General features: G+C 48.9%; 12 protein-coding genes across 12 annotated transcripts; 5 read left to right on the top strand and 7 right to left on the bottom strand.

Annotated features, from left to right (window-relative positions):
* Positions 1–5: 5 nt before the first annotated feature.
* Positions 6–1,880, bottom strand: TrAFT101_002873 (uncharacterized protein). Its single transcript, XM_024899285.2, has 4 exons — positions 1,618–1,880; positions 1,269–1,561; positions 487–1,198; positions 6–427 (listed from the first exon to the last, which is right to left on the bottom strand). The coding sequence occupies exons 2-4, from the start codon at positions 1,317–1,319 to the stop codon at positions 342–344; spliced, it is 849 nt and encodes a 282-aa protein (XP_024763988.1). The 5' UTR covers positions 1,320–1,561; positions 1,618–1,880; the 3' UTR covers positions 6–341.
* A 786-nt stretch (positions 1,881–2,666) lies between these two features.
* Positions 2,667–5,990, top strand: TrAFT101_002872 (uncharacterized protein). Its single transcript, XM_066126721.1, has one exon. The coding sequence runs from the start codon at positions 3,534–3,536 to the stop codon at positions 5,292–5,294; it is 1,761 nt and encodes a 586-aa protein (XP_065982828.1). The 5' UTR covers positions 2,667–3,533; the 3' UTR covers positions 5,295–5,990.
* TrAFT101_002871 (uncharacterized protein) lies at positions 5,909–7,379 on the bottom strand. Its single transcript, XM_024903466.2, has 3 exons — positions 7,173–7,379; positions 6,430–7,121; positions 5,909–6,371 (listed from the first exon to the last, which is right to left on the bottom strand). The coding sequence occupies exons 1-3, from the start codon at positions 7,257–7,259 to the stop codon at positions 6,095–6,097; spliced, it is 1,056 nt and encodes a 351-aa protein (XP_024763986.1). The 5' UTR covers positions 7,260–7,379; the 3' UTR covers positions 5,909–6,094.
* A 156-nt stretch (positions 7,380–7,535) lies between these two features.
* On the top strand, positions 7,536–10,204 carry TrAFT101_002870 (uncharacterized protein). Its single transcript, XM_024907623.2, has 2 exons — positions 7,536–9,720; positions 9,791–10,204. Exons 1-2 carry the CDS (start codon positions 7,678–7,680, stop codon positions 9,833–9,835), a joined length of 2,088 nt encoding a protein of 695 aa, XP_024763985.2. The 5' UTR covers positions 7,536–7,677; the 3' UTR covers positions 9,836–10,204.
* A 293-nt stretch (positions 10,205–10,497) lies between these two features.
* Positions 10,498–12,576, top strand: TrAFT101_002869 (uncharacterized protein). Its single transcript, XM_024904971.2, has one exon. It carries the CDS (start codon positions 10,611–10,613, stop codon positions 12,363–12,365), a length of 1,755 nt encoding a protein of 584 aa, XP_024763984.1. The 5' UTR covers positions 10,498–10,610; the 3' UTR covers positions 12,366–12,576.
* Positions 12,577–12,635: 59 nt separating this feature from the next.
* On the bottom strand, positions 12,636–15,032 carry TrAFT101_002868 (uncharacterized protein). Its single transcript, XM_024910914.2, has one exon. The coding sequence runs from the start codon at positions 14,767–14,769 to the stop codon at positions 12,742–12,744; it is 2,028 nt and encodes a 675-aa protein (XP_024763983.1). The 5' UTR covers positions 14,770–15,032; the 3' UTR covers positions 12,636–12,741.
* Positions 15,033–16,126: 1,094 nt separating this feature from the next.
* On the bottom strand, positions 16,127–17,059 carry TrAFT101_002867 (uncharacterized protein; the record flags this gene model as incomplete). Its single annotated transcript, XM_024903465.1, has 1 exon — positions 16,127–17,059. One exon carries the CDS (start codon positions 17,057–17,059, stop codon positions 16,127–16,129), a length of 933 nt encoding a protein of 310 aa, XP_024763982.1.
* Positions 17,060–18,268: 1,209 nt separating this feature from the next.
* On the top strand, positions 18,269–19,556 carry AAD14_2 (Putative aryl-alcohol dehydrogenase aad14; the record flags this gene model as incomplete). Its single annotated transcript, XM_024899423.2, has 1 exon — positions 18,269–19,556. The coding sequence occupies one exon, from the start codon at positions 18,269–18,271 to the stop codon at positions 19,418–19,420; it is 1,152 nt and encodes a 383-aa protein (XP_024763981.1). The 3' UTR covers positions 19,421–19,556.
* Positions 19,557–19,794: 238 nt separating this feature from the next.
* TrAFT101_002865 (uncharacterized protein) lies at positions 19,795–22,166 on the bottom strand (the record flags this gene model as incomplete). The annotated part of the gene is made up of 2 exons (XM_066126720.1): positions 19,795–21,536; positions 21,599–22,166. 2 exons carry the CDS (start codon positions 22,164–22,166, stop codon positions 19,795–19,797), a joined length of 2,310 nt encoding a protein of 769 aa, XP_065982827.1.
* A 394-nt stretch (positions 22,167–22,560) lies between these two features.
* TrAFT101_002864 (uncharacterized protein) lies at positions 22,561–25,933 on the bottom strand. Its single transcript, XM_024899298.2, has 3 exons — positions 24,585–25,933; positions 24,125–24,429; positions 22,561–24,051 (listed from the first exon to the last, which is right to left on the bottom strand). Exons 2-3 carry the CDS (start codon positions 24,311–24,313, stop codon positions 22,729–22,731), a joined length of 1,512 nt encoding a protein of 503 aa, XP_024763979.1. The 5' UTR covers positions 24,314–24,429; positions 24,585–25,933; the 3' UTR covers positions 22,561–22,728.
* Positions 24,544–25,930, top strand: TrAFT101_002863 (uncharacterized protein). The gene is made up of 4 exons (XM_024907622.2): positions 24,544–24,798; positions 24,893–25,442; positions 25,522–25,544; positions 25,622–25,930. The coding sequence occupies exons 1-4, from the start codon at positions 24,708–24,710 to the stop codon at positions 25,843–25,845; spliced, it is 888 nt and encodes a 295-aa protein (XP_024763978.1). The 5' UTR covers positions 24,544–24,707; the 3' UTR covers positions 25,846–25,930.
* Positions 25,934–26,734: 801 nt separating the features above from the next.
* Positions 26,735–27,094, bottom strand: TrAFT101_002862 (uncharacterized protein; the record flags this gene model as incomplete). Its single annotated transcript, XM_066126719.1, has 2 exons — positions 26,735–26,743; positions 26,843–27,094. 2 exons carry the CDS (start codon positions 27,092–27,094, stop codon positions 26,735–26,737), a joined length of 261 nt encoding a protein of 86 aa, XP_065982826.1.
* Between the last annotated feature and the right edge of the window lie 119 nt (positions 27,095–27,213).

The following is a 27,213-nucleotide window of genomic DNA, read 5'->3' as shown; positions in this document are numbered from 1 at the left end:
AACTTCGTTTGATGAAAGGGTGGTCGTTTGAACCTGCCATCGTAACTTAGCAATGCATCCCACATCCCAAAGGGGGCCGCCTATTCTTGAATAAAGCATCTTGTATTTTGCCTAATGGCAAACAATATTCCCATAACCTAATTCATTCTTCTTCTCGAAGCCGCGATAAAAAAATTCTGGTGTAAAAAAAAGCCAAATGCATAAATGTTAGCCTCTTCAACAACGTATCGCAAGGCATATTACCGCGGTATCAACAATAGTTTCCCAGCTCCCTAACGCCTCTAAATTCTTCGTCATCAATTCAAGCTTTTCCCATGCTGCCTAGATTAGGCAAGGCATTCTCAGTCGAGTTCTTCATTAACTTGGTAGATGTGACGACTACGTGTGGGGTCCTTGCTCATTGTCTTGCCAGAGCCAGTAAATCCAACTGATCCAGAAAGGTTAGCAAAAGTGCTTTTCCCATATTAAGATTTGAGTGAACCTTACCTCTCCCATGGATTCCCTCAGGTGTACGAAACATAGAGTCCTTCTTGTTAGATTTACCAAACTTTGACTTGGCGTTAAAATCCTGCCATTTGGACTTGCCAGCTTCCAACTCTTTATTGGCCTTGATCTTCTTTGGCTTGGGTGGTTTAACAGCATCTTTTTCTGCCTCTGGCTCTTTCTTCGCCTCCGGGTACATCGTGGCGCCCGCCGAGCTAACAACTCCCGGAGCCGGCGTAGTGGCCACTGGAGTACTTGATGCCGATACAGGGCCTTCGGCTTTTCGTTTATTGGAAATAGGGCGGATATCTCTTGACCGGAGCGTCTCAGTGTTGTCGTAGGTCTTGAATTTCACGATGTAGATAGGATCCGTAGATGATCCAGTGATGGAAGTGATACGCGCAGGATAGAAACCTTTATCGCCCGAAATCCATTTTGCCATAACGGAATCATTGACCTGGTACTGCACAGTCACCTCCTCCTTTTCCTCAACCGGTGGTGCAGCCTTTTTGAAAGCAGGATGGTTCTCTTTTGACCACTTGGCCGGCTCTGGAGAAGGCGCGGCTGGTTTTGGATCGGGTTTGGGCGCCTGCTTCGACTTCAGATCGGCAATGTTTTCGTCGAGGAGATCAACAAAGTTCTTCAGCTCTCCTTGAAGCGCTTTGAGCTCAGCATTATCGGGGTCATCGCGGATTTGGGCAAAAACAAGATCCAACTAAACTCGAGTTAGAAGCCAGCTTTAGAGTGGGAGATGGGATCAAGGCAGCAAGCGTCTCGGTTCGTACCTGTTCCTGATATGTTTGCCGCTCTGCTTGGAGCTCGGAAATTGAAGACATCGTTCAACTAGCGGCTCGTCTGTCTCGCAGATACTAAAGTTAGATAGAAGAAGGGCGATGGAGAATGTCGCGACGCTTTCGATTTCAAAAGAAGGCTAAAGCTCAAACTGCGACTCCGTACGTGCTCTGTATCATGTATGGAGATAAGAGTCCAGTTGTGGGGCGAAAGTTCGGTATCGAAGGTTGCAGAGAGTCACGTGATAATTCCTACAATCTTGCAATTCAGAATGGTGGCATTATACCTGTACTTTGAATGAACAGAAAGATGCGCCCATTGGTAGAAGTTTTTCTAACTAACTTGGAATTATGACTTTGATATGCCGAGATTTCCAAATTGCAGAACCTATGCAGTGCTGTTACAGTGGGTTGAAGAGCAATGAATTTATCAGGTTCAATCTGTAACCACTCCGGGATCGGGGCTAGAACGAATAGTACGCACATTATTTCGGTTCGTCTCCTAGTAACAATTCCGGCACTCCATACAATACCTGTTCTGTTAGTACTACAATTAATCACTAAACATCTCAAGCCCTACGATTGGCACTAGGAGTAATTGTTGTTGCTTTTGTAGGCTAAAATGGAAAAGGGGGACGCGGCAATGGAACATTCCGAGAACCCAACGTCATCGCTACATTGTGAACAAGGGTGTAGGTGTCTCCAAGTACAGCGTGGGAACCAGTTTCTCGCAAGCTCGAGGATATTGGGCAACGATGCAATAGGTTGGGCAACTCCAGGCAGCAGCTCTATGGCCTAAAATCACGTACCCCGGATAGAGCCTGAAATCCCCATGGGCTTTTGATTGCATCGAGAGCCATGGGGTGCGTGTAAGTACATGTAAGACGGCTTTGGAACGCAGAGCCTCGCTCAACTGCGCGCTCCGACAGGTTGCATGGCAAGCCTTATTGTTGGTAGAGACAGAGCCTAATCTCCAAAAGTTGCACAAAGGGCCCTTCACCGGTGCGCCACTCACCTGGACATTGAAGCAGCGAACGAGCCCGGATTCGCCATTTTGGGAGAGCGAGATTGGACAGTAGCACAACCTGATGCGGCCCAAGAGCAGCGTGGAACGCCAAGGAAGTACAGGAATCCAGAATGGAGCAGAGAGAGCGCCCATTTGGTACTAGGTAGCAGCCTATGCGTACTGTAGTATGACGCAGGTTATGCCATGGCACTGAATAAGGTGGTTGATTAGAGCTAAGACAATGTTTCTTGCGCGCATTCCAGCGAAGCAACAGAAGAGAAGAGGCACGAGCTGGAAACAGAAGAAAGAAAGACGGGAAATTAAATTATTGAGAATAACAATACACCTGCAGCACAATGCCAGTGCTAGCAGTGCTAATGCTCGATGGACTGAAAGCTTAAGTTATTACCTCCATTACGTAGGTATGCGTCTACTGTTAGCTCCTGGTATTCCGCACTCCATATCCAGCATTTGACGGCCACCTCTGACGGGCCACAAAAGAGCAAACAAAGCAGAAACCCGACAGAAGCCTCGCCATCCAGCCTCAACCACTGCGCTGGCCCGGCCACCCTCCATCTGCTCGTGCCTCCTCCTGTCTCTCCGGCTGCATCAAAGACCCGGTTCGGCGGTCTGTCTCGGGAAGAGCGACTATTCCTCTATTAGGGCATGACAATTACACTTTGTTCAACCCTCCTCCACCTGCCGCGAGCAGCAAACGCATCGCACTTTTTTTTCTCCTAAAGCCAGCCCAGTCACCGTCTTTCCGCCTCTCTTAAAGCTCTTCTTCTCCTCGTCCATCGGTCATCCTGCATCCTGCATCCTTCATCCCTTGTCGGCCGCGCCAATTCGCGTTCCCAGTCCTTTTGCCGCTCGGCCGTGCTGGACGCCCGGAGCGCTTTTTTTACAGGTGCTGCCGTCAATTGACCCCCCCTGGACTGTCCGAAAGCCCGCCTGTCGCATCGCGTCGCTTTGAGCCGACATCAACCACCCTTTATAGCCATTCACACGTGTCTCACCCTCCACCAGGAGCCTTTCGGTGCCGGCTTTAGTAGGCCACAGGCACTTACAAGCCCGCCGTCCGTCGAGTCCAGAGTTGAGCCCGGCTCTGCGCATCGCATCGCATCACAGCAATCGAGATCGAGGCGGCTCTTCTGCAGCTCCTCTGCCGCAGTGACAGAAGAGCCATCGCCGGCTCGTTCGTCTTGAGCAATCTAGCCCGGTGCGGCACAGCCAGCGCAAAAACCACCGCAGCCATGGCGTCCGAGAGTGACCAAGACAGCGCATCTGCATCTGCATCTGCATCTGCCGCGACCGGGGGCCAATCAAAGCGCCCTCCCCTCAACCATCACGCCAGCGACCACAGCGACGCCAACACCGTCACCTCCTCAGGCCATCCGCATCACCGCCCAAAACACCAGAAACAGCGCCACGTTGGCCGCCTCCACGGCCGTGTGCCCTCTTCCAGCAAGGTTTTGCACAAGCCGCACAACAGCTCGTCCAGAATCAATCTGGGCAGGAAGCAGGGCTCCCCAACCGACCTCGAGGCCCAATTCGCTCAACGACCTGTACCGCACCGCCGCGCGACCAGCGAGGTCAAATTAACGCAGCCAGACTCAGCTACGGCCATCCCCAAGAGCTTGTCTCAGGGCAACCTGAAGCGCAATCGTTCGCACGTCGAGATCAGCAAGCGCACCAAGTCCTCTTCCTCTGACAAGCTCAAACGCAGCGCCAGCGGTACCGGTATTCACAAAGCCACCAAGTCCCAGGTTCACTTCGACCTCGGTTCGGATGACCCAGAAGACGAATGGGTTGATGCCAGTGGCTCTAATTCGCCTTATTTGTCGCGAAAGGGCTCATTAAATAGCAGCACACATTCTTCTTTCCCTCCCGGAGGCAGTGCGGCAAATTCTCGCCCGCAGACTCCGAGCGCGTCGACTGCAGCGCCAGCGGTGCCCTCATCAGTAGAGGAATCAGCAGAGGCCGAGACGGAGGCATCAACAGTGCGACCGGAATTATCGTCATCGCCCTCGCGTAAAGCAGCAGAGCGAAAAGATTACCCGACGACGCGACTGCTACAAAGAACCTCATCTCACGGCGCTCCACCTCAAATGTCCACAGAAATGGCAAAGGCTACTCCCACGCACATATCGCCTGCCTCGACCACCCACGAGCCCTCTCCGCCGACCGGAAGCCAACAAGATGGACTTATTTCGCGTTTCGTCGAAGTCCCTAGCTCAGGCCTCACCAGCGAGGGTTCATTCTACAACCCCGTTCGCGGAGGAGGCTCTCACCGATCTGAGGACCTTGTTCGGCGGCCGCACTCAATGGCCAACTTATCAAGATCCCACGAGTATCATCCCAGCGAAGATGTGTCGCCGATAGAGAGTGATATTAGCGCTCTGGTACCTAAACCTACCAGAAGAACAGCCGCGCCCTCTACAATCACATCGCGTACACAACAGAAACTTAACTTGCAGCGCGCTAGCTCTTCTCTTGAGCCCGGACAAACCGTTCCTGGTCTTAGTGGAGCTGTAGGAACTGGACCCTTGATCGGTATTGGAGATCCAGGACACGATGGAGGCAACAGTCGGGACCCCCGTGTTACTAAGCTCTTAGAGCGGACGGGAATGGAATATTTAGTCGTCCGGCGTCACCAGAATCCCATTGTCAGGTCCCTGAACCGCCTCAGCCGCATCCCGGGAATGGACAAGACTAAGAGGATCCCTCGTACCAACACGGGCTCAACGACAGCCAGCAAACGGTCAACAGATCCCACAGCTCGCCATGTTCGAAACATTAGCATGCCCGAGGGACGCCAAGCACCTTCAATCAAACGAACGGCTTCGGTGAAGACCAATGGCGCAGGCTCGAGCTACGAAGGAGATGATTTGAGCCGACTAAACGAAAGACTTAGTGGCTCCAGTTTAGTTGGAGGCGAGGAGGAGGATGGTATGACCGCTCTCCTTCGCAACCTGTGGGATAAGCCAATGGATCTCAGTGCCAGCACAGATTGAAGAAGTTCTGCAGCATCACAGAGCAGAAAAAGCGCAACAAGAGCGGTTTACACAATGAGCATCAAATAGGCAAAGCTATAACTTGATTTTCATTGGGCTGAGACATGTTAAACTCATGAAACCAAGCTCGAGATGAATTATGCTGGCCACCAGCAAGTATATATAGCGAAAAGGGGCAATTGTCTGCCCCCAAAGCATGAGAGCTACTCAGAGAGTTCACTAACAGCGACGAGACCTTCGACGCAACTTTTTTTTTTCTTTCCTCTTCCGCTTAACCAATTCACTGGGGGGACAACATTTTTGGTGGTTTTCGGAGTTTATAGGATACAATGTGGAAGCACGGTTTTGTATCTCCTGTTCTACATGAGCGTCTCTGTAGATGCAAAGGTATATTGTATAAAGCGTGGCGGAAATAGCGGAAGAAATGCATTTGCTTTTCGGAAGGGAATATAAGCGAAACTAAATACATACAAGATTAATGACTTTTTCCCTTCTCTCTCTCTCTCTCTCTCTCTCTCTCTCTCTCTTGATTAGCTTTTCATGATGCAGCTACAACATCAATGATCAAGTGTTTCTAGCTGCTGTGAAAATCACATTCAGGGTAAAAATAGATATACAGGCACAAATAACACTTATAGAATTGGATATAAGCTAAATATACAGCAAACTGGTCATATCTAATACACAGTAACGCCTATCCCATTCGTGATAGTATACAAATACAAACATAATCGTGAAATTTTAAAAGAGCAGGGAATTGTATGCCATAAAGACGCCATAGACACATTAATCATTTAGGCTCAAGACTTGACAGCGTTGTGGCGAAAGAATGGCTGTGGGTTCTGTTCTCGCTGGTCACCTCCGATAGCCTTCCACCACACGTCTGTGCTCCATCGGATGATTCGCTCTGCACTTCCCAGAGGCGTGGCGGCAGGTCGGACATCCAGGTAGAAGACGGGTTCTCCAGTTGGCTCAGGCTCTCCAGAGTAGTAATCGATGACGTATCGAATCTCTTTTTCTTCACCGTTGACGTTTCGTGAGACAAACCAGTCATGGCGATCAAAGGGGAGATCAGTTCTATCTCTTGTTAGCATTCTCCGTTCTCGTTGGGGTATAACAGAAAATTTCATCTTACCCAAACTTGGAAGGATAGATCCAGCCCAGGACTTGCAACATCGTGGCTTTTGGTGTAAGATCCTTGGGTCGGCCTTGGAATCGGATGAGCGTTGGGGTGACGTTTGATCCATCCCAGTTGCGATCCAACTCTTCGGCCGTGTGCTCTTCTCCTCGCTTGCAGACCTGCCATCCTTTGTATAGTCCTCGTGCGAAGCGCTCTTCCCAGCCAATGATCTCTTGCCATGCACCCTCATTTAGAAAGTTGTGGACAGATACCATAGACTCAACGGCCGTGATGTCGGTATCGGTGTATCCCTTGCGCAGCAAAGCATTGTACATTTGCTGGGGCGAAGGGTACTCCCACGTGCCCTCGCCGTCTCCTCTAGGAATGGAAGATTCCTCTCGCTCGACCGGCAGCGCCATCGTCTGATTGGCCGCAGGCTTCTGTGACAGGTCTCGGAACATGTAGTTCAGAGGGTTGAGTTGAGAGAGCACCGACTTAGGCTCTTCCTTCTCTCGAGCGGCATGGGGCACAGGGCATCCAGACGCCGGCAGTGGTGGCGATCCATGAGGCACTGGGCATCCTGACGCTGGTGATGGCGATGATGAACCATGAGGTACGGGACATCCGGAAGCAGATGTTTTCTCTGAGGGCTTAGACTTGTGTGGGTTGAAAGAATCGGCGGATTTCTGGTGCATCGGACAACTGGCCTGCTGTACGTGAGCTTCTACTAGATTTGCGTCGCAGATCAATAATCATACCGGAGGCTCTTTGTTCAATGACACGGCCGGGTGTCCTGCAGGAAGCCCAGCCGGAGGAGAAGCAGGTTCAGCCCAAAACCAACCCATTGCGAAATATAAAAGGTATAGTTGATATTAAACAATTAAAAAGGATAATAAAAAAAATTCGAAGTCTCGTTTGCTGCAAATGCGCAAGAAGTTGCTGAGAAATTCGGAGAATAGCAGAGTGGATGAGATCTGAGGCTAAAAATTTCTTAAGCCAAATCGGCCAAGCCCGAAACTTCATTTCTTTGTTCTGGCCGGCACCTAAGTGGGCACGTGTTTAGCCGGATTATCGCCGTGTCAATCATACGTCACCAATTCGGAATCCCGTGTTGCAGGGATTCGTGCAGAGAAGCTTGTGATTCCGGGTCGATGCTCTATTTTTTCTCTCTTCCTCTTTTTGGTATGCTTGAACCGCTGGAACTCTTCATGAGGATTCGACTATGACAGTAGCCTACATCGGCCTGGGATTGAGTCCGCCGATATGAGGACTGGCTTTGTCTTTGGCCGGCTTTGCGGGCGCACCTTGTTTCGGCCGTATGCGCTGCGCCAAACTATATATCGGAGTAGTGCTGAATCATGTAATTGGATTCACATAACGAGGTTGCCAGCATGGAAAGGAAAGCCAAGAGGCCGGATATCGCTGCATGCTTCGGCCGGTGCAGCTGCGCTAGGCACAGGAGCCTTTGTTCAGCTATTACAGACGGATAATGGAGACACTGATGAGACTGGCGAGTCTCGTATGTTGGAGGCATCCCGAGCTGAAATTCGGAGATCCATTGACGATGACGACCAGGGACTGTCTCGAATTGTGCACAAGATTGTCTTAATTTGGGACACTTATATCTGGGAGCCAATTTGCACTGGAGCCAGACTTTTACACCTGATGGTTATTTTCGTACCTGTCATTCTTTCGGTTCCTGTAATTTGGTTTGGCCGACGGCATCCTGACAAAGATGGGGAACGAAGTGGCACCCTTTGGTGGTATGGCTTCCTTGTGCAATCTATGGAATGGGCAGGCCCGGCGTTTATCAAACTCGGACAATGGGCGGCATCGAGAACCGACATCTTCCCCACGGCCATGTGCGATACAATGTCAAAGTTGCACTCGAATGCTCCGGCTCATTCCATGCATGTCACCCGTAAGACGGTTGAGGCTGCATTCAATGGCCGTAAGTTCGAAGACATATTTGACGAATTCTACGAGACACCTCTTGGAGTTGGTGCAATTGCGCAAGTGTACAAAGCAAAGCTCAAGCCTGATCTCGCAACGCCGCAAGATCTTGAGGCGGATTCGCGGAGGCTACGGCCGCTATCTCAGAATGTAAAGCAACAAGTGAGGACTGTGTTGAAAAGCTCTCCAAAGCAGGTCCCATCAACCTACGTCGCAGTCAAAGTACTACATCCCAAAGTCGAACGCATAGTGCGGAGAGACTTGAAGATTATGGGCTTTTTTGCTTCAATGCTTAATGCCATCCCTACGATTGAATGGCTATCTTTACCGGATGAAGTTGCCCAGTTCGGCCAGATGATGAAACTTCAGCTAGATTTGCGAATAGAAGCGGCCAACTTGGAGACTTTCAGGCAGAATTTCAAGGACAGGACGACTGCCTCGTTCCCTTTCCCCTATTCTGAGTTCACCACCCGCAATGTCCTTATTGAGGAATTTGCTCAAGGCATACCTCTCGCAGACTTCATGGAGAGTGGAGGCGGTGTCTTCCAGCATGACATTGCAAATGAGGGATTGGACGCTTTTCTTCGAATGTTGCTGCTGGATAATTTCGTCCACGCCGATCTGCACCCAGGCAATATTATGGTCCGCTTCTATCAATCCGCGCAACCAGATCTTCGATTACGTCGGTCTCCTAAAACGCCTAAATCACCGCCTGCCTCGGATGACAACCAACTAGATTTCACAGAACAAGTTTTAGAACGGCTACGCCCATACCGACACCGCAAGGATAGGGCAGCATGGGAAGCTGAACTGGCCAAGATTGATGCGGAAGGATATCGTCCACAGCTTGTCTTTATAGACACGGGACTTGTAACGGAATTGAATGCACCCAACCGTGACAATTTCCTGGCCTTGTTCCGAGCTGTCGCCGAGTTTGACGGCTACAAAGCCGGCCATCTAATGTGCGAACGCTGTCGTCAACCTGAAGCCGTCATCGATAAAGAAGTGTTTGCTCTCAAAATGCAGCACCTGGTTCTCAGCGTGAAGAGCCGCACCCTCGCACTTGGCAACGTCAAGATTGGTGATATTCTACAAGAAGTCCTTTCCATGGTGCGCAATCATCACGTCCGTCTAGAGGGCGACTTTGTCAACGTCGTCATCAGCATTCTTCTTCTTGAAGGCATTGGTCGTAGCCTAAACCCCGATGTCGATCTACTGAGCAGCTCACTTCCGATTCTGAGACAGCTAAGTGCCCAAAGTGGTGCAGAGATGGCGAAACATGGCGATTTTTCGATGATTATGTTATGGATGGGCTTGGAGACGAGAAAATTCCTGCAAGCCAGCGTCGACGATGTGAGTGTCTCCAATATGAGGCTCTGTCTCTCTCTATCAGTTTTATTTTTGCTAATCTGCGGTTGTCTAGGTGGAACGATGTGTCAAATACGATCTCCTCTCACCCAATGTATAAAGTAATCGAGCATGCTCACTGTAGAGTAGAGAGTAGGCATTTTCTTTCTGATACACAGAGCGACATACGCGTTTCAATACGTACTTATTGTAAAATTATGTAACATTATATGAAGGACTCTTATTGGGATAGCCCAAATGATGGTATAAGATGGAGTTGGTGGTGGCACGAGGCTTTTATAGACATGCAAATGACTCTCTGACTGTACTATTTTGATGGTTGTAAATAATTTTTTGGGCTCTTGACAATGCTTTTCCTTCCCTTTATGAGAGGGGGAGAACAACGTCTTGGTCAGAGGCAAATTAGATGCATGGTTTTGATCTGACTTTAATGCCAAATACTCTTATGCATGTCCGTAAGTGTAAACGCAGTTGTTCCAACGAACAGTATGAATACATTTTATCTTAAATTCTTGCCTTTTATATCCCAGTTTACAAAATAGTGAGAACAAAATTAATTCAACATCTCTTTATAACCACCTCTTTACAAAGCCATTAGATTCAAAAGCAAGATTATAGCCAGCATTAGGGTAGCAAAATACATGCCTAGAGCTGAGTAGCAACCAGCGGCGCGGATTAACCCAAGTCCCTACTCCCGTCCTCTTGTCTCTAGACCCGCTAAAATTTCCAAAGCTCCTTGTCGACTTTGCACCTTTCCAGGATATTTTTTTGTCGGGCGCTTAATTGCGTCGCAACACGGTGAAATTTTCGGAACGCGCTTGGATAAATTTGCAAAAAGCGGTGCATAGTCCGAATACGTCTTCGTGCAGCTCCCAATGGGCGACTCCGACGATTTCGTGCGCCTTCACATCACGCCGTTTGACGCCGAACTGGTCAAGGTTGTGCTTCCTGCCTCAGTGCTCCCGGTCGCTCGTAACATCTCCTACCACACGATTGAAACATTCCCGGAGAAGCGATACGGATTTGTCGAACTTCCCGAAGCGGATGCGGAAAAGTTGAAAAAGAAGCTGAACGGAGCGACGCTGAAGGGGTGCAAGATGCGGATTGAGAAGGCCCGCCCTGAGGCGCGGATAGAGCCGACCGGGGAAGAAGAGCAAGTCCCTGAGAAGAAAAGGAAATCTTCTAAAGAAGGCAAAGATGGTTCGAAGAAACGAAAGCGAGAGATAGATGTTTTGGAGGGCGTCGCGCTGCATGACCGCCAGGTAAAGCGAGGATGGACCGAGACACCGACAACGACCAAGAAGAAGGCAAGGAAGGACAAGGACAGCAAAGATAAAGAGAAAAGTAAAGAGAAAGAGAAGAGAAAGCGACCAAAGTCCAAATACACAGAGGGAGAGGAGTGCCTGCTGAAGACAAAGCTGCCGCCGAACACGATGAAGAATTTGGCTCCCGGAGAGTTGGAGCATAAGAAGAGGAGCAAGAAGAAGGGTAGTTCACGAGAGGTCGTCATCCATGAGTTTGAGAAAACTACAAAATTTCCCAGTTTTCTCAAAGCCTCTGTGGCAACGGACCGGAAAAAGGCTACTGAGTATGTGGAAGGAAAGGGATGGGTTGACGAAGAGGGTAACGTCGTGGAGGAGGTAAAGGAGAAGGAGAAACCAAAGGCACCGCAGCGGCAAAAGAAAGCTCCCAAACCCAAGCCAGAGCCCGAAGAGTCGGAAGATGATAGCACCAGCAGCAGTGGTACTTCATCAGAAGGCACATCATCGGAAAACGATTCTGAGGAAGAGTCTGAAGAAGAGTCTGGAAAGGAGGTAAAAGCTGGGGCAAAAGTGCAAGCTGAAGCAACTCCTAAAGTGACTCCCCCTGTTGCAAGCAAGGTTGACGGCGAGGAGAAGGACGATGACAGCGATACTTCAAGCGATGATTCAAGTGACGACTCAAGCGAGAGCGAAGACTCAGATGAAGAGGAAGAGCAACCCTCAAAAGCAGCAGAGAAGGAAACACCCAAATCTTCATCAAAAGCCAGCGGATCTAAATCCGCCCCGGGAAGCACCAAGCCCTTGGCGATTAAAATTCCACCTCCCGAGACACCAACAAATGTCGAGGTACATCCCCTAGAGGCTCTGTATAAGCGACCGAAACCCGACGGCAATGGGCCCACATCCGTTCCCAAAGACGAGCCCTTTAGTTTCTTCGGAGGCGGAGAGGAAGATGAGGAAGAGCAGTCCTCCGAAGCCGCACCAGCCACCGCGCCCATGACGCCTTTTACCCGCCAGGACTTTGAATGGCGCCACACTCGAAGTGCTGCCCCAACTCCAGATACGGCCCATCCGTCACGTATGCGCTTTTGGGGCGCTTCCCCTGAGAAAGACGTAGACATGGGAGAAGGAGATGCAGCTGATGAACAGGAGGAGGAGGAAGAGGAGGAGGGAGAGGAAGAAGGCTACGGAGAAGGTGAAGATGATGAAAGCCCTGCAGGGGGAAAACATTCTGCCACAACCGATTTCCAGAAATGGTTCTGGGAGAACAGAAGGGATTTGAATAAGTCGTGGATGACTCGCAGGAAGACGGCGGCGAAGGAGAAAAGACATCGGGAGAATAAAGCAAGGGCGTCAAAGGCGGTGTAAAGCGCAATTTTTCTCATCATACTGGCATGATACGGAGTACACCTAGTTAGTTTCGGTTTCATTCATAAATTTCTGGTACAAACAAACTTTGATGTAGTGTCTACTAGGATATATTTGGTGACACCGTATTCGTTTATCTAAATTTTGGCAAAGATATGTAACATAGCCTCTTTCTTGAGAACGGAAGACAAAAGAGAATAGAAGAATAGACTGCATTGATGCAATACTTGGTATTCGGCCACGACATCATAACAGGACAAAGATCATTCAATGATGATGTATTATTAATATTATTATGCGGACGATACAACATAGGGAAAGGTGCGGAAAACTAATTTTACTCGCATATGTTGGTACAATCTTGCTCTTCATATCTTCACCTCACTCTATTTTCCATGTCTTCCTCACAAATGTGAGGCCTGTTATCTTCAGAACACGTATCGCATCGGCGCCTGTGCATTGCTGCGGGGCCTCCAACAAGGACTTCCTGTATCCTGGCTCTGTCCTCCACCGACACAGTCGGGCTTCGTTCATGAAACGACCCATTTCCAGATCTGGGGTTATTCGCTGAATAATGGCCGTGAGCCGGCGAGTTGCAAGGGGCCAGAGCTCCTGAATGGATCGTTTCTTTGGAATCGGGGCTTCCAGGCGTTCCTTTACTTTTGTTATGGAAGAACCTGCTTAGAATACTTGGCAGAAATTGATCCTCCCAGACCGGAGCCCTGGAATCGTAGGATGCCGTACTTCGACGGCGGTGCCGCGCCGCGCCAATTTGACTACCAAAGTTTTTCAAGTTTCCCAGTGGAGACTGGGATATGGTTGAACGCCGGGCGTTCTGATGAGCTTCATTGGTAAAATAGCTGGAAGCATCATGAGATTGGAAACTATCGCCGGCCCAAGAGTTTGAGAATGAGCTCTCGTTAAACGGCACGTGGGAAGGGCGATCGGCGCGAGATTCAGATCCTGGGTATTTTAGTTCAGATGATGGCCTGTGGTGAAAGTCTTCCAAATTAGTAAGAGGCTTGATCCATTCTCGAGTACAATGGCGTGAAAGTAGTTTCGGAAACGAGGTCATGGATGATGCGACACTGGAAGCCCCAAGAGAGGTTTGCGAGGCCTCTAATTTCTGGTCTTGACTGTGACCATGACAGGATGAGGTGCGACGTGTTTCGGCAGAATTCTCATCTGAAGGACTGTCTGTTGTTATAGGAGGCCCAGTCGGCTCTTCCAAATGCCCGTCATGCTTCGTCCAGGTGATTGAAGTAATGCTTTGTGGTGAAATTAGCGTCGTCGCTGTCGAAGTTCCTCGTTTCCAGTCTTTTCTGAGTACATTGTGTTTGTGATCAGCGTCTGGGATGGTAAATGATGTCTCAGGTATGCTCAACGTAATGGCCGGATCTGCAGCTATAGATGGCCGAAGATTAATGCGCTGAGACTCGCTTTCAAGCTTGAATTGGGCAGGCGTTTTGTTCTCGGAGGTAATTTCTTCCCCATGAGCCCTGGTTTTATCACTGTATTGCGCTAGTTTCCCAAATTCCAACAGGGCAGCCTCGATGATATTCTCGAGATCTCGCTGTTCAGATGATGAAGCCCCGTCCTTTTCTTCACTGTTGCTTGTGGTATACATGCGCTCTTGCGGCCGGATTGTGTGCAACTGGCGTATGATACTCTTCGCTATGAGGGGAATCTCGCGGCGGTTCACGATAACACTCGACTCATCGCTGGGTGGTTCTCTTTCAGCGTCACTTCTTTCAAATCGATTCACCCTTTTATTGGATTTTGTTTCTGAATTGATGTTTGCCTTTTCTTGAAGAGGCTCTGCTACGGTAGCCCAGCCATTCTGGTATTTTGGAGTCCAAGATGCTGATCGATATCCAGCGTCGACGGTCACCTCGTCTCGATTAGCTGTTTCAATAAGATATCCTACATGATTCTGCCTGGTGTGAACCAAACAAGCTGGTACGCTTTCAACTTCATATTCTGGTGAATTTGAATTGCCCTTTCCCTTTGCCAAGTACCAAGCTAAGCCGGGGACTCTGGGATCAATAATGTAGTAGCACTTGGGGCCCGGTACTGGTTGACTGCTCTGGCGCTTTCTGTATGGTTTCTCTGCCGTAGCAACATCAAAATCAACAATAGGGGAAGCAAGTTGGCTTGTCGCCCTGCGCCGGGACATATTAGAGGGCAGATGAGAAGATGTAGAGCGGGTCGTCTTTTCAAAGGCCATCTTTTGCTTTTCAGCAGGCCTTTTGATCGACGCAGTAGGGCCCTGAGCAAGATCGAAGTAGCTCTCAAGTCCAGAGCCACGATCCGAATGGGAATTATACTCTTGCATGGCAGTGGATGTACCAGCTTCCAGCTCGCCAACGTCTTGTCGTAAAGGTATGGTGGAAGCGACCGACATGGCTCCCGCATCACTGGTCGAAGGATTGGTTACACAGGATTGGCCTTCTGCAGGTGTTATATCCTGCAGGCTCGGCTCAGCCGCAGACTCGCTTTCGCATGTGCCCTAATTGCGATCGTGAGCTGCTGCAAAGCCGGGGTAGTCGAGATAGACTGCTATTGGAGGACATCCCTGCTCGTGACCCTCTGTTTCGATGAGATCGGCAGGTGATTGGCGCATGACGTCTTCCATCGCGGACGCCGTTTTTGATGGTTAGAATAACAATGTCGTCAAGCCAAATTGTGGGTGTCGATGCTCGTAATTGACCCAGATTGAAAAATAAGCGCAGTGGGGGGGTTGGAGGCTGGGGCTGATGGTTACATGAAGTACATGTATTAATTGATCCTTGTTGAGGCTCTATGAATATGGCGGGTTTCCAAGGATGCGACGACTGCTTTTGACTAGCCCGTTACCAAGGTGGGATGGGCGAATCATGCAATCATGGATGATTGAAGTGAAAAAGAATACAGGCACGGGGATAGTTGTGTAGTTATGTCAGATGCCATGAACGAACGTAGGTCTGAGGCATGGTGGCTAATAATCGAGGCGATCGCGACGTTGACTGTCGAGCGCTAGTAATGATGAAGTGATGATCGCCTCAAAGAAAGCGCATCGGACCGCAGCTTAAGCGCAACTGCCCGTTGATCCGTAAAGGAAGCTGCTAGTGAGATGCTGCCCACCACTCTCTTGACGGAGGGTTAAACGTGAAACAAAGTGCCGCAAATAGCTTTGAGCCAGTGGTTGAGACACAGCGATCATGGGTGTCATAAGCTTGCCTTATGCAACAGTGGTGACGATGTTTCATAGCACGCATGACTTCACTGTGATGCGTGAGGTAATCAGCAAAATAATTTAGTAAGGCTGGCATTACAAGTGATGAAAATTCAGTCAACAAACATTAAGATAATGGCAACATGGAGAGAAAGAAGCTCGAAACCACCATTGTTGGTAAAAACGTGTACAAGGGTAAGCATAGATTAGGGGAATGTTCAGCCTAATTAGAACAAGAGTCTCAGTTCTGCAACCTGCTAACAAAGAAATGTCGCGTAGCCAAAAGGGTGCGTTATCTTGCTGGGGTGGCAGAATTGCAAGTTCCTTTCATTGATATATAAAACAGGTTGTGTTACATGCAAGAATAGATCTTAACCATCGGCCTATATATTACCCTCAATGTCTATGATGAGGCGCTCACTACGGCAAAGGTAAGTTTATGATGCTTCTTCAAGGCGGATTAATTAAGTTGCGCCTTCTCAACATGTAATATCTAGATTAATTAAGTGAAGATGATTAAGATGAGTACTAAATTATAATTCTTTGTTTACTGGGTGAGCGCATTTGCATAAAACTCGACCAGCTTTGGCGCCGACTCTGATAAATCATCGTATAAATCGAAATGATTCTTGCCCTTGATGACAAACAATTCCTTGGGGTCCTTTGCCCCCTCCACTGCCGTCCTGCTATAGTGCAGAGTTTCAGCATCGCTGCCAGCAATCATTAGCAACGGCCGCGGCGAAATGAGATGCTGATAGTTGAACGAGTCGTATCCAATCATCAAATCGTAGCTCGATGGGGGAACTCGCTGGTCGGATCGAGCATGGTGGCCGCGCTTTGAGCCATAGTATGCGGCAGCCGATTTAAAGAATGAAGGCGCATTCTCTGGTACTGAGGATGCGTCAGTTTCGAACATACGAGGTGCTTGAGTTTTGGTGTCGTTGGCATTGGCGGTGCGCCAGTCTCCCGCGGCTTTGAGAGCGCCAGCGATGGCTTCGGGCGACTCTTTATTATTGCTTTCGAAGAGACCACCATTGCGTGTCATCCGACCCACGCAGGCGGCGCTGACTGTTCCAAGAGCCTTGATGCGGGTGTCGGACTGTGTAGCGTACGAGGTATATCCACCCGATGCGCAGATGCCCAGGACGCCGATTCTCTCGGGGTCAACTTCGCCCTTCAGAGTGGTCAAGTATGTAACAGCAGCCTTGTTATCCTCGACCCGTTGGTGGGGATCCTCAAGCCCACGGGGCTCGCCGCTGCTTTCACCCTGGTAGCCAGCATCAAATGTCAAGGCGTAGAATCCCGCTGAAGATAGAGCTCGGGCATAGTCCGCTGCCGTCTGTTCTTTGACCCCCGTCATGGGGTGGCTCACCACAACGGCAGCGCCCTTGCGGTTGGGGGACCCGTTGGCGGGCTTATAGAGCTCTCCGCTGATGGTGAGCATGAATGATGGAAACGAGACCCCGATTGGTGAAGACATGGCTGAAGTTTGTTGGCAAATTGATTGAGCTTAAGGTGTGAAGATGGTTGTATCTACCAATGATATTAAACCGTAAATACAACTTGCTGTTCATACATCTTATATCTATTTAATCGTCATACTTCTTCAGAAGGGCGCCTATCCGGAGATATCGGTATGAATGATAGAGTCTACGGAGCTATTCCTTACAACTTTCGGCCGAATAGTAAATAAACTATGTGTAAAGTATTTAAAAGCTTTAGTTTTCGGCCGAAAACTTTTGGTGTTTTCCTGAAGTGGTCGGGCCCAACTATGGTTTGGTTGTTTAGTGCGGCGCCACAAGGTGGATCTTGATTAAGTCCGCATATATATCCTGGAGATAGGTAATTACTATTCTACGAAGTACTTTGAGGAATACTATCTCTCCTTTTTTTTTGGAGCCAAAACTGTAGGAGAAAGGGGACGTATAGTTCTATATTTTGCAATTGAACGATCAAACTAGAAATGTTTGCCTCTAACAGAACAAAAATACATATTCATTTACTAGACGCAGAGTATGCAAGAGCATGTGAGGCGTTAATCAAGTTTCGATATATTGGGTTACTGTCATATTAGCTTTTTCACTACCTCCCAAACTCCAGCCTCGTGCGTCGCCCAGGACCTACGAAGATTGATATGAGTAAAGTCGTTTTCAAAATGAGAAATGTGGCTGAAGAGAGCCTAATTTGCAAATATCCAAAAACTTAGAGAAAATCCGAGACAATGAGATGACTAAAAGACGAAATTAATAGCCTTCTAAGCTTCCGTTGCCTCGGAGTTTCCGGATATAATGATCAATATAGCACATCGACATCGCGGAGTTTGATTCTTTTGAGTGGCATTGCAGTATTATGTTATTCAAGAAGTGTCGGAGCGGGGCCACTTACGGTTATGACTTTTCTAGTTCAGAACATGACTACCAAAGTCGATCGGTCACAACGATGAACTAGACAGGGAGTAGCATAGTCCGAGCATCCCAGATTTACTAAAGTAGACTAGATGGACAGTAACATAGTCTGAGAGTCCCATATTCACTCAAGCAAAAGGTCAGGTTGTTCCACCAACTAGGTTGCAAGTCATGAATATAAATGGCTTGTGTGTCTCCCCTCTCTCCATTCATTTGTAGAAGAACCTGCACAGTTTTAAACATATTAATTAAACATCACAAAGGACAATACCAAGATTATCAACATGGACCAAGTCTTCGCTCCAGCCCCCGAGCCCAAAACCGAGCTTGGGAGATATCGAATCCTCTCTTCTACGGCTGGCATTCGTGTATCTCCTCTCCAACTAGGAGCAATGTCTATTGGTAATTCGTGGTCTAACTTTATGGGCTCAATGGATAAAGAACAATCTTTTAAGCTTCTCGACTATTTCTTTGAAGCTGGTGGTAACTTCATTGACACTGCGAACTGCTACCAAGATGATGAATCCGAGACATGGCTCGGCGAATGGATGGCGACACGGCAAAACCGTGACCAGATGGTCATTGCCACAAAATACACCACTGATTACAAGTCACACGCCCTTGGAAAAGGGCGGACACCTAATACTTCTGGCAACTCGCGACGAAGCATGCACATGAGTGTCCGCGACTCACTCCTCAAGCTACAAACCGATTGGATCGATATCCTCTATGTTCATTGGTGGGACTTTACCTCTTCTATCAAAGAAATCATGGATAGCCTGCACGTTCTCGTTGAGCAAGGCAAAGTTCTCTATTTGGGGGTATCCGACACGCCCGCCTGGATTGTGAGCGCGGCTAATGAGTATGCCGCTGCGTTTGGCAAGACTCCGTTTAGCATTTATCAGGGTCGCTGGAATATCATGCTGCGTGACTTTGAAAGGGAAATCATCCCAATGGCCCGTCAATATGGAATGGCTCTCGCGCCATGGGATGTTCTTGGCGGAGGCAAGTTTCAAACGAAGAAGGCGTTGGAAGAGCGGGCGAAGAAGGGCGAAGGCCTACGTTCGATGCACGGTAACGAACAGAGCGAGGACGAGAGAAGATTCAGCGAGGCGCTAGAGAAGGTTGCTGGAGAACATGGCATCGAGTCCATCACGGCAATTGCACTCGCCTACGTACGAGCCAAGGCGACCCGTGTGTTTCCCATGGTCGGCGGCCGCAAGATCGAGCATTTGAGAGACAACATTCAGGCGCTGAGCATCAAGTTGACACAAGAGCAAGTGGAGTACCTGGAGAGTGTGAAGCCCTTCGAAATTGGATTTCCCAACAACTTCATCGGGCCCGATCCCCATGTTACCGGTCACTTCACGGGGCTGGCTGCAGCGAGCGCAGCCCTCGCAGTTGAACAATCACCCAAACCGGCGGGCCTTGCGTGAACAGGCTGTCACCTAGGACCTGACTCGATTTAGGGAGGGGGGGTTCAGTTGTTGCAATGCGTGATGCTACCCGCCCAGCTACAGGTAAACCAGCGCTGTAGTGAAAAGAGTTTGTTGTATATGTTGTTGACCCATGAAAGATAATAAATAGTACACATGCAAGTGAATACCCCCTTTATTCCTCGCAACTACCAGGAACAAGTGGCCTGAATGCTTCAGGAAACCCGGTTAGCAGCATCCAGCCACTCTCGGCTCTATAATAACTAGAATTCGTTAAATAAAATGCAACCATTCATTACGATGAATCATCTCAGAGACAGAGTCGATAGAATAGTATCAAACTAGAACTTCCCCAATATTTCTCTCTTTCATGCCTAAATAATCCGAAAGGTGCGCTCTTCACACTCATCAAAATACTTCCTGCCCCCCTTCTCATCAGCCAAAGAATGGAACAATCCAGCTCGCCAATATTCATTTCGTGACTTTCCAGTCGGATAGAGCAAAATACCATGCATGACTTCAAGTGGCAGGTCCTCCTCTTTGATTTCCCACTCCTGCGGCTTCCTGGAGAATGCGCTCGCATTCTTCGTATAGCTGCTGGAAATGAGAAGCATCTCAACTGCATCAACAGAGTCACCACTTGCCTCTGGCAGCTGCTTACCGCCACCATCTGTCACTCTCCAATCGAGAGCACACTGAGCGACGTACTGCTCATCATCCATAGCCAGCCACTCGCACTGCACATTGAGGTAAGGGGACATTAGAGGCAGCATTCGAAGCCTTCCGCCAGGGATTCTGCAGGCTTTTCCGCGGATCGAGACGTGTCCATTGCGTACGGGACCATATGCATCACCTCCAAAGTTCCTTGTCTTGGCTTCGAGGACCTCGCACTCGGGCTGCATTATGCCATCTGAAAGATCAAAGTGCAAGATACTATGATGGCTTGCCCATGACCAAGATGGCGCAATGTATCCAGAGGGCTTTGATAATTGTCTCATCAGCCCACTGAAAGTCCTGCGTTGCCTTCTGTCTATCTTCCAAAGCAGACCACGATGGAGATTCTTCTTCCACAAGCCAGCTACATATGTATCTCCACTCTTACCTGCCACGAGCTTCGCATACGAAGACACCGCAGCTAACCTATCGGTCTCGTACGTAAGAGTCTTTTTGCAGTAATTGAGCATTGGGTAATACCATCCGTCGTAATCGTAGTCACCTCTCCATGGCTCAGACGAATGGATGATTGAAGTTTCAGCGTTCTCGTCAACGCGATTTAACCTGTCGTTAATGATTGTGTCCTCTGTTCTCATAATATCGACAGGCTTGAGAGAGTCCCAATACATCATGAGCTGTCCAAAATATAGTTTTCTCATTGAAAACATATCCTCTTGAAATGTCCAGCCGCGAGTCTGCCAGGGTGAGTGTCGAAGTTCCAACGAGACTGGTCGATTTGAGAAGCTAGGTTCACCACGTATGGCAGACTCTGCGTCTAAATAGGAAAAGGGCATGTGGCGAAGAAAAAATGAGCCGCGAACATTCCACTGGCGGTTTTGGTAATTGATCTTGATACTTGGGTTCCGCTCCAGAAAGCCTTCGTTGCATGATGCTGTACGGAGTAGTATAACCGTAGTCAAGGAATTTTGAAAGATCTCTGCCATCATTCGGGACTCTTTTTCCCAGTCACCCCTGTCATCTTGAATAATGCACAGAGCATCGATCCATATATATTTCACACCAAGCGCTCGTGCAACACACACGGTATCTTGGTACGCTTTGGGCATGGCACTATAAGAGATGGACTTTTGTAAATGAGCATAGTTACTTTTTGTGGTTTTCAACGAAGGGCCATCTTTTCCCCAGCAGTAGCTTAGAGCCAAGTATTGCTGAGGCTTTTCATCCATGTTGGGATATCCATGGGTCTCCACAAGACGAATCAAACCCGACTCCTTTCTACCCCCAACGTGGAGCAGTCTTGTAGGCCGAAAGAGTGCCTTTAGAGAAGCCTTTTCCTCTTTGCTGCCCAAAACCCATTTCTTTAATGTGAATATGCCGGCTGGCGATATAACACTATCTGGAATACGCTTTGTGTAGATGTCGAAGACTGAAGCGCATTCATCTGAACACCCGCGCCAAGTCAGAGGAATTGTCAAAGTTTAAGAGAGCTAACGTGTATCATACCATTCAAGTTGGCACTGACGCGAAAAGTAAGGTAGTCATACCTGTGCCAAGGTCTATCAAAGGCAGGACTGTACACAGTAAACGCCGTCAAACCAAAGTTCCAGTAATGGCGGATCCGAACCATCTCGATCGTATCATCGGGAAGGCGTTCTAAATGATACCGCTTGAAATGCTGGATTACGGCGTTTCGAAGAAGGCAGCAGAAGCCACACCCAGCATCTGCGGACTCGGCCAGGCGTGGAAGCGAGGGAACGGTATCTTTGCGGTGATATTCTAGATCCGCTTCAAACCCAGGAACATCTGCTTTCAACTCTGGAGGGTCTGCTTCGAAACCTGGAGGGTAGTTACGATTGGGGCTGGCGGTCTGTGTCAGGCGTACACTTTCTAGTTGCAACACGCTGCAGTGCTGGCATAATGTCTGCGAATCGCTCAAAACAGATTCTGGGATATCTGAGAAGTTATAATGAAATGTCTCTCTGGGGGTTGTCTTTACATGAGATGGCTTTGTGATTGTTTTTGCGAAATATTCATGCTGACCACTCCCGACAAAAGTATAGATGCCCGCCATGGCAGTTGAGGACTGAACTAAAGATCTGCGTGTAAATGTTAACCGTTTTACAGCCCGGTTGTTGATGATGGGCTTGTGTCTCATTTATTCATGGCAGTGGTCAATACATGCATGGTTTGTCAGCTCCGCCTTGCTGCCTAGCTAAGCTCCCCTGCATCATGGGTTGATTGATGCATCTGATGCTTGCAAGCCAGGCGGCTGATTTATCTCTTTATTGTCAGTGATTACTGATCGTGTCTGCAAGCAATAGATGCTAGTTTAGACTAGACATGTAGAATGTTGGAGCCGCAACTTCATTGGCTGATATATAGCGGCACTCGCAGTATAAAAGTGTTGAAAAGAGAATTCACGATCTACGCAATTGAGAATATTCATCGTCAACCGCTGGTACACTGACTTTACTAGCATTTGGGTCGACATAAAACTCTGTACTATAGATAGCTTGTATTATCATCGCAAAATCTTCAATCGCGATCTATTTATTTATAGTAGCTCTTGTCTCATCGCTTCGAGACGTGCCCTCAGATGCAATAGGCATATGTATCCCAGCATCATAATTTCGCTAATCAAAAACAATCTTCGAGCCAGCAAATGCAGCACCCTTCTGCTGCTCCTTTGCTTTCTTTCGGGCCTCCCAACTGGGATGTAACGGCCCCTCATTATCCTTCTTCACTGGCTTGGGCGGAGGGGCTGGTCTGCTTTCCTGGTGAGCATTTGCTCCTCCTCGGCCTTGTGAATAGCCTCCTCTACCACCGGCCCCTGCAGGCACGCGGCCTCCCTTTTTCCACGGCTTTCGGCCTTGGTCCTCTGGTCCTACAGCACCGCGCTTCATGTCCCAGCCGGCATCTCTGCCGCCCTTTGCGGCTTGCTTCTGAAGGTGCTTCGCCTTTGCTCCGTATTTTTTCTCCCAGATGGCTTGGCGTGCGCGCTGTCCACGGCGTTTCTTAGGCGGGGCATCAATGTCGGATGCGGACTCAGATCCGGAGATATAGCCACCCATGAGTGTAGGAAGGAAAGTGGAATCGCCTGGCCGGGCTGCTTTCAATGCCGCCTTGGCAGCCCGCTTCTTCTTCTCCTCTTCCTTCTTCTCCTTCTTACTTTTCGTGGTCTCGGGCTTCGGCTTCTCATCGTCGTTGTCGCCGTCGTCGCCGGTTGACTTCTTTGGCTTCCTCGTTGGTAACGGTGAGGGCGACCGCGAGCCGGTTATGGATTCTAGGTCTTGCTCGTCTTCATCTTCAGCTTCGGACCCTGAACCGGATACTGATATATCGTCCAGATTGACCTGTTCCGTCCCGCGGTACTTTGCCAACAACTCCTCGTCAAATTCGTCCTCGCTATCGTCAGAAGAGCCACCTAGCAGATCATCGTATTTTGTCACCGCAGTTTCTTGATCAGATCCTTCCAATTCCTCAATCGTTGGTCTAGGCTCGTCTGCATCAGAGCTAAAGCCCTCGAACTCAGATTCGCTGTCAGGGTCTTCTTCCGCAGTCTCTTGCTTCTTCTCCTTCTTCTCCTTCTTCTTCTTAGAGTCGGCTGAAGGCTTCACGTCGTCTTCTTGTTCATCGTTGTCCTCGTCTTCCCTATCTGCAGGTTGCTCTTCTGTGTCTTTTCTCTTGTTTCTCACACGCTTCGACTTGGTTGGAACAGGCACGCCTATTGTTTCGCAGATGTCTGTAATCGCACGGTCGAGCGCATGTCTGGTTGAGCTTGCACTGCATAGAATGCTTATAACATTATTCTGCAATGCAATTTCTTCCGGAGAAAGGGTTGGTCGCGGAACTTCAGCGCGGAGCTCCTCTGGGATGTCATTCGACGTTTCTACGGCCTTGATTCGGAGAAGATTCGAGTGCAGGTGATGGCGGGCAGTTTGCCGCAGATCGAGAGACTTGAATGATTGCTGTTAGCTGAAACTATCCTTCTCATTTGTGAAAGAGCATTTGTCTTGCAGCAGAACATACTTTTAATACTCCATACTCGCGCTCTAACCTGGTCTTCTTCGCGACTGTGATTCCAGGCTCGCGCAGCTTGGTGCTGAAGCGCTTTCGCTCATAGACTTTTGCAGAGCTTAGAGCTCGAAATATATCAATTCGATATTTTTCTAATTTATTCTGTACGGTTTCTGCGACGGAGCGCTTTCGTTTGGGCATGTTGACAACAATTTTTTTTTTCTTGGGCAGGGAGCTTGAAGCTAAGATAAGATCTGGATCGCAATTGTCGAAAAAAATCCAAGACCCCTGTTCAAGATTGCTAGCGTGGTGCGCGTCTGGAATTAACACTGTGTTAAATTTGGCTACTTGGTGGTAATGCTGCGCTACTTTCTCGCTTTGGTACAGTGTATAGATGTCTGAAGACAAACGAAACCGGAGATAGTAGCTGCTCGACTTTGAAGATGGTGGGGAATGGGGACTAATATATTACCAAGCTTCTGGTGAGGGGTCGAATAAGAACTCTCCAGGCATCACGCAAAGGGTAACCGGATAATTAGAAATCTTATAGCTGAGAATCCGGCCCTCATTATTTCCAATTCATCTCCTAAACGCTATGGCAACTCAAAATCTTGATGAGGCCGTTGTGGCCAACAACCTGTTCAGTGTCGATGGACTCGTGGCTTTCATTACAGGCGGCGGAACTGGTAAGCATCTGATGTGATGAATCTTCTCTGTTTTATTCGACCAGGCAGACTTCTTCAAGGAAATACGACATCTTAACTCGTCGCTTTTATGTAGGCATCGGTCTGATGATGGCCCGAGCATTGGCAAGAAATGGTGCGGCCAAGGTCTATATTGGTGGGCGCCGATTGGAGGTGCTAGAAGCTGCTGCTGCTTCTCTGGGCCCAAATGTGGTGCCTGTCAAGTGTGATGTGACCTCCAAGGAAAGCCTACAGCAGGCTGTCGACTTCATCAAGCAAGACACTGGTTATCTGAATGTCTTGGTCTGCAATTCAGGTATTGGTGGGCCTCAGTCCATCCAGATCCAGGACGACACGTCGATTGAGGAGTGGGCAGATTCAAACTGGGACATCAGCTTTGAAGACTACACGAATACTTTTGCGGTGAACACAAGTGCCGTCTGGTATACCGCTATTGCCTTTGTGAAGCTTCTGGATGCAGGAAACAAGAAGGGCAACTTGGAGCAAAGCTCTCAGATTATTGTCACCAGCTCCATTGCCAGTTTCAACAAAGCCGCACCAGGAGGCTGGGCTTATGGCCAGTCAAAAGCGGCTGCAACACACGTAGCCAAGCATCTCTCGGCCGCACTGCCACGATGGAATATCAGGTAAGTGACGTCGTCGTCTAGACGCCTTTGCCATAGAGCAAGGGGATTTCAGATAGCTGACGAGTCATTTATTATCCAGGACAAACTGCATTGCTCCGGGATGTAAGTAATATCAATTTCCGCCATCGGCGTAGAGTTGCCATGATAACCTCGGATACCGACTGACATTTGCCGCTTAGTGTTCCCGAGCGAATTGGCCGCACCCATCGTTAACCGCTTCAACGAGAACTCGGATACCCCAGGCAAAGTGCCAGCGCAGTTCATACCCTTGCAGAGAATGGGTAACGACCAGGACATGGCTGGAACCATTTTATATTTGATTTCAAAGTCAGGGGCCTACTGCAACGGACTTGTCATTGTGATTGACGGTGGACGACTTTTAAGATTCCCCTCGTTGTATTAGACTAGTAGACAATAGAGTATATATGGCTTTGAGTATACGGAGAAAAAAAACGACAGAGGTAGTCGCCGTCACTTCACAATGTGCCAACGCTTTGATATAACTTGACTGTGAAGATAAGACTGTGAAGCTAACACAGAAAATAGCGGTCTATCACCAGCAAGACTTGGCTAGTGGAATGTTCGAGTCATTACGCTCCAATTGGATATAGATAATGGGGATAATGGAGTTGAGAGCAAAATGTTTAAGGAATAATCACTGCCGGTGCGGAAACCGAGATTTAGGACTCGGTATCCGATATAAGATTTGAGACGTCCACTGATCGAATTAAGATAACAGCGGAGCTCAGTCCCGCGATTGTTAGCTTGGGCATGCACGTTAAACACGAGTAGCGAGACCGGAGAGCCTATCAGCAGCCGGCAATTAGAGAGACAAGTGGGATACGGATTGAGGCTTTTCCGAACGCGGATACAATGGGTGAATCTGGATGTCGAAGAATCTTAGCATCTTGGCTAATGAACTGTCTTGGACGCGGTAACAAGTTCGGATCGCAGATATCGGGAATTGTCGGCTGTAGCGTCGTGGCCACGCCCTTTCAACGGCTATTGTTATCGCCAAAAGGCTTAAGCGCAGACATGAGCCGGCATCAGTTTCACGAGCTGAAACGAACAAGGAAGAATGTGATTGGAATGGAGGCGCATATGTACGGATTAATTGATCTGATCGGATAGAGATACCGCTTCCCGAGGCATTGGCTGCTAGCAGTTCGCGGAAAAAAGGAACCGAATGAGGTTCCCCGCAGATACGAAGTACATACAAAGAAGGGGCCCTTTTCATAGTGGTAGATGGCGCTATACTAGAATGGCGATATGGCTTCTAATTTTGTTGTTTGCTAGTTGGTCTGTTGCAGATAAGCTGGTGGACGGTGAGACAAAAAAAAAAAAAAAAAAAAAAATTCCAGCACTACGCTACAGTACTGTCCCCTATGTGCATCGCTTACACACGTGCAATGGATTGACTGGATGCCGGCTTTACTCAACGCTGTCATGACTCTCGGTTGCTCGAAAGCCCGCCATTTAGCCAGCGAGGATGCGATCCAAAGACTCCACAGCAGCGTCAAGTCGATGCAAGAAGCTCGGACCAGCGCGTCCTTGCTGGGGATTGCTCCATAACCCGGGTGGGCTCCAGGAATCTGGCCCACCCGGCAGTCGGATAGGAGACAAAAGATAGCAGAAACCCACGGAGACGTCATTGATGAGGCATGTGTAAGACTTGGGAAAACAAGACTTGGTCGCGATGCCAGCAGGACCAGGCATGTGAAGCGTCGCCCATCCGCCAAATCATGGCAGCAAATCTCTCGCCAGTCGCCCA

Source organism: Trichoderma asperellum, chromosome 2 (assembly GCF_020647865.1).
Source record: "Trichoderma asperellum chromosome 2, complete sequence".
NCBI classification, from domain to species: domain Eukaryota; kingdom Fungi; phylum Ascomycota; class Sordariomycetes; order Hypocreales; family Hypocreaceae; genus Trichoderma; species Trichoderma asperellum.
This window is presented reverse-complemented; position numbering and strand designations above follow the sequence as displayed.